The sequence below is a fragment of the Leptonychotes weddellii genome, chromosome 1 (genome assembly GCF_054177405.1).
Source record: "Leptonychotes weddellii isolate Sample4059 chromosome 1, ASM5417740v2, whole genome shotgun sequence".
NCBI classification, from domain to species: Eukaryota; Metazoa; Chordata; class Mammalia; order Carnivora; family Phocidae; genus Leptonychotes; species Leptonychotes weddellii.
The window spans coordinates 67,715,711-67,733,325 of NC_138369.1; the positions used below are offsets into that span (position 1 = coordinate 67,715,711).

The following is a 17,615-nucleotide window of genomic DNA, read 5'->3' on the forward strand; positions in this document are numbered from 1 at the left end:
ATTCGATTCTAAACTCTCTTGAGAAACAGGCCAGGATGTGTCTAGTTATTTTAGTAACAGTTCACATGTTCCTATCTAGTTATTACCTTTAATTTTGTTATTAATTTGCATCATAACTGACAAATTGGTTGTCTTGATGCCTAGAATTATGAAGTATCAAAAGCCAGGTATTAGCTGGGATCCATTAAAGAGCAAAGATTCATACTTCATGTGAATAACATGATCATTTGTAGAATCCTCCTTTTAAAAAAAATGTATTTCTACTACTGTGCACATTGTGTCCCAGATAATGCCCAGGACAACAAACTTTTTGGGTGAACATTTATTTATATCCATACCCCCAATCTATAAGAGAACATCCAATTAATATCTGACATTTTTATTGAAATAGAGTTGACACACAATGTTATGTTAGTTCAGGTGTCCAACATAGTGATTTGACAAATCTACATTTTCTGCTCTGCTCACAAGTGTAGCTACCATCTGTCACCACACAGCACTACTATCATACCATCAACTATATTCCCTGTGCTGTACCTCTCATCCCCATGGCTTATTCATCCCATAACTGGAAGCCTGTACCTCCCACTCCCCTTCACCCATTTTACCCACCCCACACCCTCCTCTCCTCTGGCAACCATCAGTTTCCTCTCTCTGATTTATTTCACTTAGCATAATATCCTCTAGGTCCATTTATGTTGCTGCAAGTGGCAAGATCTCATCCTTTTTTATGGCTGTGTAATATTCCTATGTGTGTGTGTGTGTGTACACACCACTTCTTTATTCATTCATCTATTGATGAACACTTAGGTTGCTTCCATATCTTGGCTATTGTAAGTAATATATTGTACTTATATCTTTTCTAATAAGTGTGTTTTCTTTGGGTAAGTACCCAGTAGTGGAATTACTGGATCATATGACAATTCTGTTTTTAGTTTCTTGAGGAACCTCCATACCGTTTCCTACAGTGGCTGCACCAATTTACATTCCCACCAGCAGTGCACCTTTCCCACTTTTTCTCCACATCCTCGCCAACACCTGTTGTTTCTTGTGTTTTTTATTCTAGCCATTCTGACAGGTGTGAGGGGATAGCTCATTGTGGTTTTGATTGGCATTTCCCTGATGATGAGTGATGTTGAGCATCTTTTCATAATATCTGACTTCTAAATCTTCACACAGTTGATCCCAAAACATTGGTGAATTGTTTAATTATAAAGTAAATTTACTTCAAGGCTGTGTAAAACAATAGAGCCTAAGAAGGACACTGCACCCTTATCTGAAACCTGCCAGTAATTTGTTTTCCCACCTTCAATTTTCTTAACCCTGTGGATCTCAAACTCTCTTGGGTATCAGAATCATCTGGAGAACTTAGTAAATATACAAATGCCCTGGGCCCATCCCACTTCTATAGGCCTGGTCTCCGTGTTCTTTAATAGCGCCTCAGGTAATTGTCACTCACCAAAGTTTGGGAATCACTGACTTAATCTTTTAATATTTCAATCTCTTTACAAAGACATACTTCATTGGTTTGAGTTTGGGGAGAACCAAGGGATACAAGCATTAGACAAAGAAATATCAGGATACCCCTGAAAACCAGTACTGCCAAGTGAACACATGCGGAGGTAACTTACAGTTCTCACCAACAACAGCATCCTCAGTAGGCAGGATTTAAGGAGCTCGGTATAGTGGGTATCTTATCCTTCCTTGGGAATGGAATGGGAATTGTATGTGTCCCCCTCTTCTTGGAAGGATAAGAATCAAGAATCCTCCTTAAATAAAATCCTCTTGAGCTTTCCCATGACCCAGCCAAGACTTCTCAGTCCCCGGGTTTCCCAGCAGTGCCCCAACCAATAAACCTACCAGTTAAGCAGCTGAATATCATTATCATGAATGGAATTACAGACCGTAATTACGAGCCTGTAAATGCCTCCTGTGAATTAAGCCCTTTCCCCCAAACCATCTCAACTTCTTTTCTTAGGAAAATGGAAGGCAATCCTATCCCTTGCCTCACCCCAAACATAACCTCCCTTGCTTAGAAGAAATACCTGCTCTTGCTGACTCAGGAGACATGCTGAGCAAGATTTAATAGGCTGTGCTTTAAGGAGGAATGTCCCCTTGGGTGGAGTCCCTTTCAGCATCTCTCATCCAAGCATGGCCACTAGCTCCTTTCGCTGGGGAGCAGTGACTATCCACCTTGGGGATGTTTCTTAATTTCTGTTTGATCAAGGAAGTTAATAAAATAAAATTTTAAGAATTTCTGCAGAAAAAAATCAAATGTTGGAGGCTTTACAAAATAGTGTGATAACTTTCACATTAAAATAGAGCTTTACAAGATACAATTTACCGAGGATTTAGAGAGTCCCTGAAAATAAAGAAGACATCATAGAAACATGCATGGGTCAGAAGGCTTTCATGTCTGTAGAAATAAAATGAATCCTCTTTAGGCCCAGAGTTAACTCTTGCATTCAGTAGCTTTATATTTAGCTCAGAAAAACCTCAAACCCTCATGGATAATAAACTTGAATGGATTCTACATAGATATGTTTAATTTGAAATGCAACACAATCTCCCAAGATTTTAATCTGTTGTTTTCTTTTAATGGATAGGGAGAATAGGTGCCTATAATTGCACCAGGGGCTGGCTATGGTTGAATCCAGAGTTTCTGATTCACCAGGCAGTGAATAATGTCATATAATAATGTAGAGAAAGAACTCATGACCTCACACAATGCCTAACTTAGCCATTTGCATAGGGTGAATTGTATGTGTCTGAATAAGATCAAATGTTATTTCCCAGAGCTGTCACATTATAGAATTTTTTTTGCATGGATTTATTGCTTACTGGCCATGTTATTTCAAGCCACAGCATTTCCATTTACTGTGACAAAGAAATCATGGGTTGATTATTACTTGGCAGTCATTGTTCACAGTCTCCTCGTGGAGTAGAAAGGGAGTGTATGTGTATTAGAATTTCCACATAGTGACCTGAAGACTCAAGGGAAAGTGCAGCCTCCAAAGTGACTGAGAGTAGATCACACTTTTAGAGAAACGATCCTGACCAACAACAACTGAAGACAATTAGTCATTTACAGACGGGGCTTATGAAAACCTAAAGCATTTTGAGCCCTTGCATTAAATAATTTAAAAATCATTTTAAGTGTTGGAAAGGCAGCTTAAAATTCCCAATACTATGCACAGATCAGGATGGACTTGTCTCTCTAATATGGATATCTATGCTCCTTTGGTAATTTCAGCAGAAAGGAGAATTCACACATAAATGATAGTCTTTCAATCACTGTATATGATCACTTTAAAAGTAGAACTCTATTTATATTGTATATTTCTCATTTTGACAGACAGGAACCTAAGCATTTCCAGAAATATGGATGACCAGATGGATTATGTTTTTTAACGTATATGCATATACAAATATATACATAGCCTGCTCATTTTTGCTCTGTACATTATATCCATGTACAGTAAAGATATTCAAGGAGTTAAAATTTGCCACCAGGAAAGGTTAGTGTAAGAAAGTTTACATTATATTACTGCATTATATTATTCCATTTCTTCCCATTTTCTAAAGGGCAGATCTTCAATTCCCTTTAAATTAAATAGGAAAAAAAAAACCACAATATACATGAATAATTCACTGCCTATACCTCAACCAAAGAGATTCAGGGCTTATCATTCTATCATTAGGGCTGTTAATTTGCCCCCTCCACCCCCCACTAAAGGACTATCTGCTTTCCTTCATTGGATCTCATCGCCAATTTGGAACTACATTGAAACTGTTTACAAATTTCTATCTGAAGATCCAGTCTCTTTGTCTTGGGCCATTAGGAGTAGAAGGTTGTAGGAAGGACTGAGTTGTCACTCCCGGAGGAACCACGTGAGCATGTCCCACTTAAGTAACAGGGTGCCCCTCAGGTCAGCCTGTGATAAAACCCAAGTCAAACAAGGCTGAATCCTGGATGTTTTATGTCCTAAGGATCTGAAAAGTGTTCACGGCCAGCCCTGACCCTCAAGACCTCAAACGATCGTCTAAGCAGTCACATAAATTGGTGTAAACTTGCTCTTGGGCCATTGCTATGGAAGCCTGGCTGGTGAAAATACAGCCTTTCCACTGGAGGAACTAATGTCTTTCTAGGCACTAAAAATAAGGGGGAATGTGTTGATTACTCCGACAGGCAATCCAACTGTGGTGGCTAAATGCCCAAGGCTGACAAATTCTGCATCTTATCACTGCCATCAAGGGGAGGTACATTTGAATACTGTCAGCCCCAAAGAATTGAGAAACAACGTGCCTTCCAAAACTGCAACTCAACAAAATCTTGACAATGCCAACAGCTCGTCATCTCGTGTTTTTCAACCCTCCAGAAAATGGCCTTCCAGCCTGGGACAAACCAAAGCACTGTCCAGACCGAGAACACGACTGGAAGCTAGTAGGAATGTCTGAAGCCTGCCTCCATAGGAAGAGCCATGCGGAGAGGCGCAACACATTGAAAAATGAACAGCCGTCACCACATCTCATCCAGACCACTTGGACTAGCTCGATATTCCATCTGGACCATGACGATGTGAACGATCAGAGTGTCCCAAGTGCCCAGACCTTCCAAACAGAAGAAAAGAAATGTAAAGGTAACCCAGTTTTTATTAGACCATAATATCGTGTTTCCACAAGTGAAAAAGAGCTCTGTTGGCACTGTGTGCTCAGCTCCATTTATTCCAATGTATGGTATCCATGTGTTTTCCCCAACTGTTCCATTGCAAGGTTTCTTCATCCCCCAATCCTCTTTTAAACATAAATAAATGAGTCCCAAAGAAAAGCAGTTAATTTCAGTTGCATGTTGCGTTGGACACTTGGGGAAAAGACATTTTTATTTCTCTAATTAGCAGGAGGGTTGTTAGTTTTGGCTTTAACTCTGTTTTTGCATCTGAGTAGAAACAGACATTGCTATCGTTCTGTAGCTACTTGCTTTGATGTGTGTGTGTGTGTGTGTGTGTGTATACATCTCTTTTCCCAATTGTGCCAGTAGCTAATGGGATTTCAAAGACTACCTTTAACCCAAATAGACAATTCACGCTCAAAAGAGAGGTTTTAAGTTGTTTTCTTTTACTCATTAAATCTTTGTGTCATCTTCCTGAAAGGCAAGATTATGGTGTTAGGAGGTTGTCACCTCATAAAAAAAGTGTTAAACTGGACTAAGTTCCTGATTGCATTAGATTTAACTGGTCTTTACCTCAGGTTGCCTCACCCGACAGATGTCTTTGTGCTGATCGCTTTATTGTCTTAGGGCGCCCCAAAATGTTTGCTTTGTAAATTCATTGTGTTTTTAAATGTCCATGTTCATGTGACTTTCCATTGTTTTTCAATTTAGCATGGAGGAAAAATAAGGTCTTTTTGGTTCTTCTTGAAGGATTTTGACTCATGATAAAGTTTTAATTTGTGTATTTGGAAATCTGGCAATCACTCACCAAGATATATTAATGAAAGTTTGTAAAGACTCCTATGTATGAGCCATGAGAGACTTTTGCATACTGTTCTAACTTGAACATAAGCACATGATTATATTTATCCTGTCAAAAAAGTGCTGGTCCTTTAACTTTTATGAAAACACTTAATCAAAAGCTCCTTGGAACTACCAGTTGATCCAAGAAGTTGAGTGTGTAGATCGTTTCTATTGAAAATAGAATTATCTAAAAATAATAAAATAGTGGCATGAGCTCTGATTTGAGTGCAGTCAAAACTATACATGTTCTCTTTGGAAAGATTTGCGTTTGAACTACCTCTCACCTTTAGTATTTGGGAGATTTGAGAAACTGAAAAGGATATTGAGAAAAAGAACAAAATACATTTTTTTGAAGAGTCAGCATATGAGACAAACTTGTTTGTGTGTGTGTGTGTGTGTGTGTGTGCAAATTTGTTTGAGATATAATTGAGATTTAGTCTTAGATTTTGTAACCAGATTGTATCTTCAGATTTTATGAGCCAGCATCAAAACCATGTCAGTCCTTGGCTAACAGTGAAACACCAACATGAAACTGTAGTGTCCTCATGATCTAAGAAATTCACAAACTAAATTTGATTCATTCACAGCTGGCACCCATGTTCACTCATTTGTTCATTCATTCATTCATTCATTCATTCATAGGATCTGTCTATGCCTCTATCACTTACAAGAAATCTTGGCCTTGGGTATTCAAAGTTCCTAATACGGTATACTTCTTTTGTTGTTATACCTTAAAAGCAAAAGGAAACAGTCTCTATTTGGACCCAAGGCCCTAACTGTAGTGCAGTGGTTAAAACCACAGATTTGGGCTAGAATCCTAGCCCTTCCACTCTGTCCTTGAGCAAACTTATGTGATCACTGATGGAATTAAATAAGATAATGTATTTAAGCATGCATTTAATATAGTACCTCTCCTAAGGGCTCTCTAAATAGCAGCTATCATTATTACTGTGATCAGTATTATTAGCTATGCATCATTAAGTCACATAAATTGCTTGTGCTGCACTGTGTGCCTGGTAAGGAATGGAGAAGGAGAAGAAGCCAGGTGAGTGTGGGCTAGGGCATGACGTTTTGGGGTGGATTCAAGCTGATAATCCATTTTGCATTCATTCAGCTCTCCTTTGCTGAAAGAGAATTGTTTAATAAGAAAACATAATTAAATTATTACATTAAAGTCCTTCCTCAAGATTCTCATATTAAAAGGAAAACAACTAGGGAAAACTCTCCGGTAGTTTCTAGAGTAACCAGCAGGGTTCATCTTGGCTTGAATGTGAGGCAATGGCTTGGTTCGGCATGAAAATACCCTGGGAAAGCCTACGTTGTCATGGCCCATGAACTTGATAAACTCAATCTTACTCACTCACAGTGGACGCCTGTATTTAGTGAGGCACCAGGGAGGCCAGAGAAATAACCTGATTAGTCACTTTGTTCTTTTTGGAGTTGGTTCTCCTCCATCTTCTCTGCTTGTCTGCCACCTGCATAAAATCACCATGTGGAGAGTTCTGTTTGGATGCCCCTTTACGCCGGGCATGTATTTCCTGGCTATCTCTGTCCAGCCCCCAGGCATGCTTGATATCTCAGTCCCGGCCTACCATTCCATGCATTCATCCCATCGGTGTTCATTAAGTGCATACCCTGTATAGGACGTTACCCTTGATGTCTGAGCATGAAGCAATCGCATCGAGGCCAAAAGTACATCCAACTAGCCCCATTCCAAGGAGCCCAAATTGGCTTGATAAGAACTAAATGGCCCTGAGGGATACAAAAAGTTAAGGATCTGCAGTACAAGAGCCGAAAGAACAGATTGCCTGCCGGAAGTTCCACAGTAAGCCCATCGCTCAGGCAGCCATACAGCTGGGGCAGATCAGCGCACCTCAAAGTGTGGTTGGTGCATGGGTACCCTCCTAAAAATTGTTATTATTCCTCTCTATTGATGCAAATATAGAAACTAAGAGTGAGCTTCAGAAACTTTTATAGCAATGTGGCAAATTACTGCTGACATTCAAATACATGATCAGTGGACTCACCTCACTGAACAGGGTCTGGACCAGTCAGGAACTGTCAAACTCGCCTGGTGAGTCATGCATGGCTAGAGCTAGGTAAAAGTCTTGTGCAAAAGAACCGTGCGCTGCACTATAATGGACCAGATATATTTTTAAATGGTCCTTCAGTTCAAATAATTTGAGAATCACTGATCCGTGTGTTATAGAATTCTTGATGTTTTTTTCCTTTGGCTTATTTTTGGTACATAGTTAATGTTTTGGTTTTCAATTTGGGTCTGAATACTGCTTTCATTTTAATCTGCATATAACTGCGCTTCTCTCTGCTACAGTCATTCTAAGGAAATGAACTGGTAACACATTTAACTGGAATGAGAGCTCTGGAGACTTAGCCTTCTGCCACAGCCCACAGTTCCAATCTGCTCGAGTACCAGAGGCCATTTCCAACCAGCAGCAGGTGACCCAAGCCACCCTTCTATCTCCACACTACACCTTCCCTGGAATCTTTGTCACAGTTTGAACTGATTGCTCAGCCACGAGGACCACATCCTACTGCTGCCCACTTCCTTCTCTCCCAGAGTCTGAGATGCTGTATTTATTTGGTGGTGCTCAAAGTGCACCCAACAGTGGCACTAGCTGCATCGGGAGCTTGTTAGAAATGCAGAATCTGGGGCCGCACCCCAGACTGCTGAATTGGAAGCTTTGGAAAGGGGCCCAAGAATCTGTGTTTTTTAACCAGCCCTCTGCGTGATTCTTAAAAACCTGAATATCAGAAAATGCTTGCGAATACAGACACTTGAGTTCTTAGTATAAGAAAGGGCCTGCCACCTAGTGGACACTCAGGGAATGTGCATTTTTCTTCCCCTCCCTAACTGTACCTGGAGAGCCACCTAAGTCCCCCGCTCTTGACTGGGCTTCCTTAGGCCTGGTTTATCTTACTTGCCAAATGGATGTTCCGTTTAATCACTCGGCCTGGTAACACATCCATCTGGGAGTTGAGCCCTTCAGAGAATCCCAATCTGTTTGGCTGGGGCCCTGATCCTCTTCTAAGTACTCACGAGGCTCCTTCATGCAGACCTCTCATGACTTCCTGAACTTCTCTTTAGAACCCCAGGGTCCCACCGGTTCCACAAGGATGGGTCCTAGTTAGATACATGCACCCCTGTAGCTGGATCTAGCAGGGTCTGGACCCAAACAGTCAGACCTCTGTACTTAGATGTTTGTGCTCAATGTCAATCAGGGACCTTCTTGATACCCTGGAACCCAGAGTAGGAGAAAAAAGGCAGGGACTGACCCACCTCCCTGGTTGCATCAGAAAAAGGTGGGCAGCAATCCAGTGATCTCACAGAATTTTCTGTTGGTCAGTTCTGTGTTTATTTTTTTTAAGATTTTATTTATTTATTTGACAGAGAGAGGCACAGCGAGAGAAGGAACACAAGCAGGGGGAGTGGGAGAGGGAGAAGCAGGCTTCCCGCTAAGCAGAGAGCCCCATATGGGGCTCGATCCCGGGACCCTGGGATCATGACCTGAGCCGAAGACAGGCGCCCAATGACTGAGCCACCCAGGAGCCTGGTCAGTTCTGTGTTTAATATCAAGAGAATTGAGTCTTAGATCCAAGGAAGGCAAGGAGAAAAAAAAAAGGCAAAATAATTTTACTAACAAGTTATTTTCTCTCATTATAAAAGCCTTCCATGTTCATGTACAAAACTGAGAATTTCCCAGAAGTTCAACAAAAATAATTTTTAGAAATCATTTGTATTTCCATCCTCCAAAGACAAGCAGTGTTAAAATCTTTATTATATTTCAGTCTTTTTTCTTTGCATATCTATTTTTTACAAACTTGGAATCACACTAGACATAACATTTTTTAACCAGCTTTTAATGCTTAATGACATATCGTGAACATTTTCCTTTCTCATTAAGTATTCTTTTGAATTCTGACTTTTATTGGCTATAAATTATCCTTGTTTATAGATATACTGTAATTTATTAAGCCAGTCCCCAAGATTTAGACAAGTTAAAGTAATTTTTAAAACAGTATCTTATGTCAGCAAAGGGGCAGACTATTAACTCATGCTCTTCATAAGGAGGAAAAAATGAATCAAACCAATGATGACAATTTTAAATGATATATAATTCTCATTTACCAAAATAACAAAGTGTTCTAAAAATGAGAGATGTAAAGCCAAGTCACTGTATGCATTATAATCCTTCAAGTTAGACATTCACATTTTCAGCGGGTGATCGCTATCTTTGTCCTTAAGTAAAATACAAGGACATCTTCAGGTAAAGGAGTATTTTAGAAGGTGGGGGATTAAAAAGCTTGAGCCCTTCCACTAGTACGACCATCTGCTCCATCCATCTCCGCTCTCCACTCTGCCTGGACTCACCATAGATCAGGGAGGGCGGCCCCAGCTGAGAGCGCCAGTGGGATTCATATACCTCAAGGGCACTTTAGGAGCTGTAGCCATCAACATGAGAATAAGTGCTCCCCACCAGCTTCTGGTAGATGCAAGAGAGCTGTGATTTGATACTTCAAAGGCAGGAAAGAGCACCCCATAAGTAGACTAGGACAGACAGAAATACAGGGCAAGAAAAGAAAGGAAAGCGATCAGCTGGAGTGGAGGGGAGGAAAAAACTGGAAACAGAGTAAAGGCAAGCAGGCAAATATCAGAAATTCAAGGCTCCTGAATCCAACTTCAGTTCTCACTGAGATACAGCATGGAGCAGGGGATGGACCACAGGCTTCTATCTGGCAGTTTCTATCACAACATAAAATGCAGATATGCTCTGACCCAGCTGTCCCTCTTACAATACTCTGTTCCATGGAAATACTCACAGGGATGAAGAGCTGTGTTCACCTATTTTGTTTGCACCTTTGTTTTTGTTCCTGAAAAATTAATAACACTCCAAATGCCCATCCATAGGGGAATGTTCAAATACACTATGGCATATCTAAAGTATCCACTAGAAAAATAAACAGGTTCTTTAAAAAGGAGGTGCTTTTAGGAATACCAAATAGAGAAGTCACCATGCATTAAGTATAGCGGGATCCCATTTACAGGTTTTTTTATAAATATATTTCTATCTATCTATCTATCTATCTATCTATCTATCTATCTATCTATTTAAGAGAGAGAGAGAGAGCACACAAGTTGGGGCAGGAAGCCCGATGATGCAGGGGATCCTGACTGAGCCACCCAGGCACCCCTCCCATTTATAGTTTTAAAAATCTGTATCACTGTGTGTGCACAAATGTGCATAGACAAAAGACCCTGGATACACATCAACCTGTAACACCAGGTAGCTTAAAAAGGTAAGAGTAGAGCAAAGGAGAATGCTAATATTAACTCCATATACAACTGTGTGCAAGATTTTTGTACAATAAGAATGCATTAATGAATACCTTGTGCGGTTTTCTTTCAAAGTTAAGCTCATATGCTTTATAGTCAGACAGACTTAAGTGGACTCCTTGCTCTTAAATATACCAACTCAGGGCATGTGTTTTTAACCTCTCTGCCCTTCAGTCCCCTTCATTTTAAATGGGGTCATAATATCTGGCTTTCAGATTTGTTGTAAAGATGACAGGTCATGCGTGTAAAGCACCCAGCATAGTGCCTGGCACTTAGTAGAGACGGCATGATAACTGTTCTTAGAATAGAAACATTCTCTTAGCCTCGGGCTCCCCTTCTCCAGTGTTTGTCGCCCTTTCTGACCTTGAAATACATTGACAACCATATACACATAAATGAAGAGAAGCAAAACAAAACATCACATACATAGCTATAGTAGGGACATAAACAGTGGAAAGAAGAATCCACAGCAACAACCAAGATATTTTTCAAACCCTGTCGATAATGAAAATTTTAAATAAGAAACCCAGAAAAGCATGAAGGAGCTGAACTGGACTTTGAACTCTGGCTCCAACACTAGAGCTCTTGATCATTATACTTTCTCATGACACAGAGAGGCAAGGAAATCCCAGGCACCCCAAGGAAGGAATCTAAGCCACAGAGACAATATGGGTCTACGCTCAGAGGAAGGTACAGGGCAGTGAGACCTGGCATGAGAGGAGCCATGGGCTTCAGCGAATGCCTCGTCATAAAGTCCAAGGTCAAATTCTGGCACTGCTCCTACCAGCCACTGAGCCTCGAGCAAGTCTCTTAGCCTGTCTGGCCTCGGTTTCCTCATCTGTAAAATGGGAATCCTCTCTCACAGAATTGTGGGATTCTATGTGTATTATTTTTAAAATGAAGCTTAGAAAGATGAGAAGCAGATTGGATGTTAGGCATGTAGACGGCCCATGTGAGAATGACCACTAAGGAGATACTGACAGGATTGGAGTTTCTAAAGCTGGGAATATTACGGACACAGGGGGAACAGATACAGTAGTCAAATCCCTGATGCTTCCAACAGGTAGCATCAGACAAATAGGGTACAGTGTGGCTGGTTAACTTGTAGGATCTGGCACTGAAGTTGAAAAAGTACTGTTGGGAGAGTCTGCCTTACAAAAACATCATAGGTGACCATTGGAGTTCAAAGCCTTTCCCTTCCCCAGACATTTTCCACAGGTTGTCCTGAGTTCTCTGTGGTCTTTCCAAATGCAAACCTCCTGGCTGGATATCTTATCAAGTCGCTAGCGTCTCCAAGTGGATGAATTGGGTCAAATTCCTTTCTCCCTTGACAGGGTCCAGTAATGCCAGTGGAAGGAATGGAATGGAAGGAGCCGTGAAGGGGTGGGGATAGCAGAGAGTGGATGGAGAGAGAGAGAGAGAGAGAGGGAATAAGGAGCAGGACTGCCACGGGCCACTGTGCGTGCTTGTCAGGTTGTGCACTGGGCAGTAGGAGCGGCGTTTACCCACAGTGAAGTCTGTGACGCAGTGCTCTAAAGACAAAAGTCACCTTGCCAAGAAAGACACTGAACATAGATGTTCCAGTCAGATTTGGACATGTGTGAGTGGCATGTTGATCTGGGGCCATCAAAATATTCCAAGATTGATAATACTATAATGTAGAACAAAATCTGCTAAAAGAGAATTTAAATGTTCTCACCAAAGATATATACATATGTATGTATATATTGTATATATTTATATATAAAATATTATATACATTTATATGCAATTTTATATATACATAATATCTGAGGTGATGGATGTGTTAATTACCCAGATGGGAGAAATCCTGTCACAATGTATGTGTACATCAAATCACCGCAATATACACTTTAAGTATCTTACAATTTTATTTGTCAGTTATACCTCAGTAAAGCTGGGGGGGAAGTATTTCAAGAATCCTCAAATTACATAGCTGGCCTGCCGCATTAAATCTTAGGAATGTTCCCTAGCATTTGGTAGGCACACGGAATACTGAGAACAGAAGACCATGGTTTGGCTCTTAGGTCTGACATTTACCAGGTATTTAACCTTGGATAAATCACTAATTCTCTCCAGCAAAGAATGTATTCAGAGATTAATTGCCCATAATGAAACCAAGGACATTAATCTACAATTCCATTTTAAAGTACCTCTCTAATACAATAACCATATTTCCCCTGGTGGGGAAAACAGGACAAAATAGAGTAAATTAGTACTAACCCCGAAAACCTGAACTGTGATTATCAGAAAAACATAGCAGCACCAGGATTAATTGGGCAATCAGTTGCTTTTCACCGTCCTGTTCAGTGGTCTTACTTCTCTTGGTGGACAGCTTCCCCCAGGAACAGAAGACTTTGGGCTATGAAGATGCCCATTCTCAATTCCCCAGTAAGTCTGGGCTTCTAGAACCCCTGTCAGCTTCGGGAAACATATGCATGCTCCACAATAAGCCTATTCCTCTGAAAGTGCTGGTGACCAGTATATCCTTACCTCTCCAGGGCAGATGCTTTGGGTCTGAGTACCCCTGGAGATGTAGAGACTCCACACCAAGGGTAACCTGCACAATAGTGACATTGCAGGGACACCTGGGTGGCTCAGTCGGTTGGGCATCTGTCTTCGGCTCAGGTCCTGATCCCGGGGTCCTGGGATCGAGTTCTGCCTCGGGCTCCTTGCTCAGCGGGGAACCTTCTTCTCCCTCTGCCTGCCACTCCCCTGCTTGTGTGCTCTCTCTCTCTCTCTCTGACAAATAAATAAATAAAATTTTTTTAAAAAAATAGTAACATTGCAGACAAAATAGGCAAGTACACTGGGAAGCCATTTCACTTGTATGTATGACCTATATTGACACAGAGATGGTTTCTCTCTGTAGTTTACTATGTGGCTGATGTTAATATGAGCTATATATAGAGATCAGTTTTTCAGGTTCTGGACCAATTCAGCCACCTTGACTTGAACTGAAATAAATATGATCCACCTTCTCTATCCACACTGCAAAAATACCAGGAACCTAAAATCAACTGAGCTTTGGAAATGAGAGTCAAAAATCCTCCATGGTCCAAAGCCGTCCTCCATGGCATTGATCTGATACAGAATTATTATCTTTGGCAAACCTCTATCCCCATGATATTTGCCAGTATTGACTTATCCAAGGGACTTGACTCTGTTAAACTTCACTGCCTCTTAAAACATAGAACTGTCTTGCAAATATGACTATTTAATTCAATTGTCTATACTGTGAAGTTACTTGGCATTTGAGTTTGAATACTGTGTGTGGGTTGATGGTCTACTAGTCTAGATGGCAGTATTTGGTGAGTAGCAAATTTTACACCAAATATCCATAGTTACCCCATAACGTGCAGTTTATACAAGCCATACTGTCATAAAGCCCAGCCTCAGACCTAATGAAAAGATACTTATTTTGCTCTTTGTTTGCCTAGACCTGGAAAGAACTTCTTATAATCAGCCTAAGATATAAAACTAAAGGTCAAAAATGTGTAAGTAAAAGAAGCTCCTGCCCTTTAAGGGAAAAAAATACATGTTAATTTTTGCAGGAGTTTCAACTGAATGGTTTCCAGGGAAACAGGTATCTGCAATGGGCTCATCCCATTTAATATTTATGGCTGAACCCGGGGAATAGTGCTTTCTTATTATCCCTTCCTGGTTACACATGATATGTTCATTCTTAACTTTCCTTTGAAGTGATCATTCTATGTTTGAGTCTTATTTCTTCCCCAAACAATGGAAACAAATGTTCATTCTATGATAAAGAAGAAGAAGAAGGAGGAGGAGTAGGAGGAGGAGAAGGAGGAGGAGAAGAAGAGAAGAAGAAGAAGAAGAAGAAGAAGAAGGAGAAGGAGAAGGAGAAGGAGAAGAAAGAAGAAGAAGAAATTTTGGAATATCAAGAATATAAGCCTGGTGATCACCACTAAAAAGGAAAAATATATATATAACACTAAATCAATCTGACACATTTTTCCTAGATGAATGGAGGGGGTTTGATTTTGTTTGTTGTTTTATTGCAAATCTGCTTACCTTTTTAGCTGGTTCCTGCTTTTAAGAGTTGAACTGGAAAAACGAAATTGGTAGAAAAGGACCATCTTCAAGTTTGAGCTGTGTGTTTTCTTGGAAGATCTGCTAAGGCAAACCTATAAATTCCATTTTATATGTGATTTTAAAGTACTCTCTGCTTTACTGAAAAGTTGGAATACTACAGAGAACTCCCACGTGCCCTTCATCTGGAATCACCAGTTATTAACACTTTGCCACATTTGCCTTATCACAGTGTGTGTGTGAATGTACGTCTGCATCTGTTTGTATATATATTCTTTTTCAGAATCATGTAAGAGTCCGTCACAGACATCATACCCCTTGAACTCTAAATGCTTTGGAGTGTCCCCTAAAGTCAAAGAAATTCTCCTACAAAACCATGGTACAGTTCTCAATATCAGTAAGTTTAACATTGATGCCTACTATTATCTCATCTACAGACTTTATGAAAATTTCACAAACTGTCTCCATGAGGGGAGGTAGAGGCTGAGAAAGAATTGTCCCTGGAGGCTTTCATGGGTGTCATCCCTCCTGGACAGGGCCGGTCCAGGCCACCACTACGTGTTCTTCATGTCAGTTCTGTTTCTGGTCCAGGACCCAGGCCAGGATTATGTATTTCATGTAGCTTTTGCATCTCTCTCATCTGCTTTAATCTGTAATGGGGTGTCACGACCTTTCTCTTTTTCATGACATTGACATGTTTGAAGAATGCAGGCCTGTGATTTTGTAGAGCGTCCCTCAGTTTGGGTGTGACTGATGTTTCCTCATGATGAGAATCAGATTATGTATTTTTGGCAAAAATGCTAAAAAAAATTGTTGTACCCCATGATGTTTGTTCCTATAAAAATTTAAGTGTGTGATTCAGAAATGGTTTGCAAACTTCCAAACGGCCTACATGTTCATGTGAGGAGTTTTCTATCTTTATTGAGGAGCTCACTCATTATCTCACAGGGTTGGAAGAAAGTGTATTTTCTAGAAGCCCACCTATTAAGCATCCATTCAACAGCCTAAGGATGAATGTCTCGAAGTCAAAGTTATTGGTTTCTCTGTCACCTATGAGATTTTTAAGGCTGGAACGACAGTATGATACCTCCCTGGGGGACACCTTTTTTTGCAGTAGGGATAGAAAGCAGATTCTCTGCAGTCTGAAGACCTCCGAGGATAGCACATAGATGCTGCTGCCTCTTTATTCATTTCTGTTTTAAATGGACCTTCCTTTCTTTCCACAATCCAATCCTATTAAATGACAAAACAGTTAAGATTGGAATGTACCTTCGGTTAATCTTGATACCTACTATGTATCTTTCTAGATTATTTTGACATTTGAAATAAAATGAGGAACTTCAATTCACCATTTCTAGATGTGGTTCTCAGGGTACCGACATGAAGTCAATCCAGTTTTTGGAAACTCCTTTACCAATCCTCTTTTGTTCACCTCTTCCATGAAGGCCCCATTCACATATCACTTCCTCTGTGCTTGTTTCTCCTTTCGCCCTCAGAATGAGTCATTTCTTTCCTCATGCTGTCATGAAATGTTACTATACTAGAGCACATATTGGGTGCTACCCGATCTTACTACAGCTTCGGAACATGCCTGTGTAATTCACCAGAGGTTGAGATCACCTTGATCTATACCAAAAATGTTCTCAAGTGTATTTTGTGTGCCCCGTGCTGCACTGTGTGTTGACTGAAGTTCAATGAGCCTGCTTCCAGCATGGGGTTTCCAAATAGACATGTTGGACGAGCTTTGGGTCTAGACTTGAAATACGCAACGACTCTGTTGATGACCAAGCAATAATGAAAATTCTATTGGCTGGCTGACATTTGTCCTAGAGAAGATTAATAAAGAATTTAACCTATGCTGTTTCGGAAACAGTAAAATTCCACTTCACTCCATATTCACTTAACACATGAAGTGTTTGGTGTGTCAGATACTGTCTTCTGCTTGTTGATATGTCTTTTTCGTTGGGTTGCAAATTTCAGAGGAAGGCCCTGTCTTCCTCTTGTACGTGGTATTGATATGTAAACGACGTGAACTTTTAAATTTTTTTATTTTGATAATCAGTTTTAATTAGCTCAAGCTATTCATAAACCCGCATCTATTTTCATGAAGCTTTATTAAGATATAATTTAAGATATAATTTACATAGCATAAAATCCCCCTGTTTTCAGTGTACAGTTCCATAATTGTTAGAGTATTTACAGAGTTTTGCAATCATCACCACAATCTTATTTTAGAACATTTCCATCACCCTGAAGAAACTTGCAGCTGACTTACAGTGACTCTTTCTCTCTGTACCCAGTCCCTGGCAACCACTCATCTACTTTCTGTCCCTGCAGATGGGCCTTTACTGCACCGCACAAAAATGGAATCACACAACAGGACTGGGATCTTTCCCTTGGCATATTGCTTTTGAGGTTCATCCACATTGTAGCATGCAGCATTACTTCGTTTGAACTTTTTACCTTTCATTATTCTTCACAGCATTTTTAAGTATTGGTGTAAGAATGGAGCCTTTAATGAACAAAGAATAAATCTTTTGAAAACGACATCAATTGTGGCAGAGCCTCAATTTTGCACTAGTTGTTCTTAAAGGTGAAAAAGCAAAGTATAATGCAGATGATTCAATCATTCATTCATTATTCCTATTATTAGGGAAATTTGTTTTAAAATTAATC

The 17,615-nt window shown here is 40.2% G+C and overlaps 1 protein-coding gene across 25 annotated transcripts in view; it reads left to right on the forward strand.

Annotated features, from left to right (window-relative positions):
* Positions 1-17,615, forward strand: part of THRB (thyroid hormone receptor beta) — a 378,575-nt gene that overhangs the window by 306,293 nt on the left and 54,667 nt on the right. For 23 of the 25 annotated variants that reach the window (XM_081825696.1, XM_081825679.1, XM_081825710.1 and 20 more), the window contains one exon: positions 4,380-4,640. The exons of the other annotated variants lie outside the window; for them this stretch is intronic. In XM_081825696.1, coding sequence (XP_081681822.1) covers positions 4,380-4,640 — 261 coding nt within the window. The remainder of the gene's footprint in view (positions 1-4,379; positions 4,641-17,615) is intronic. 25 annotated transcript variants of the gene reach the window in all.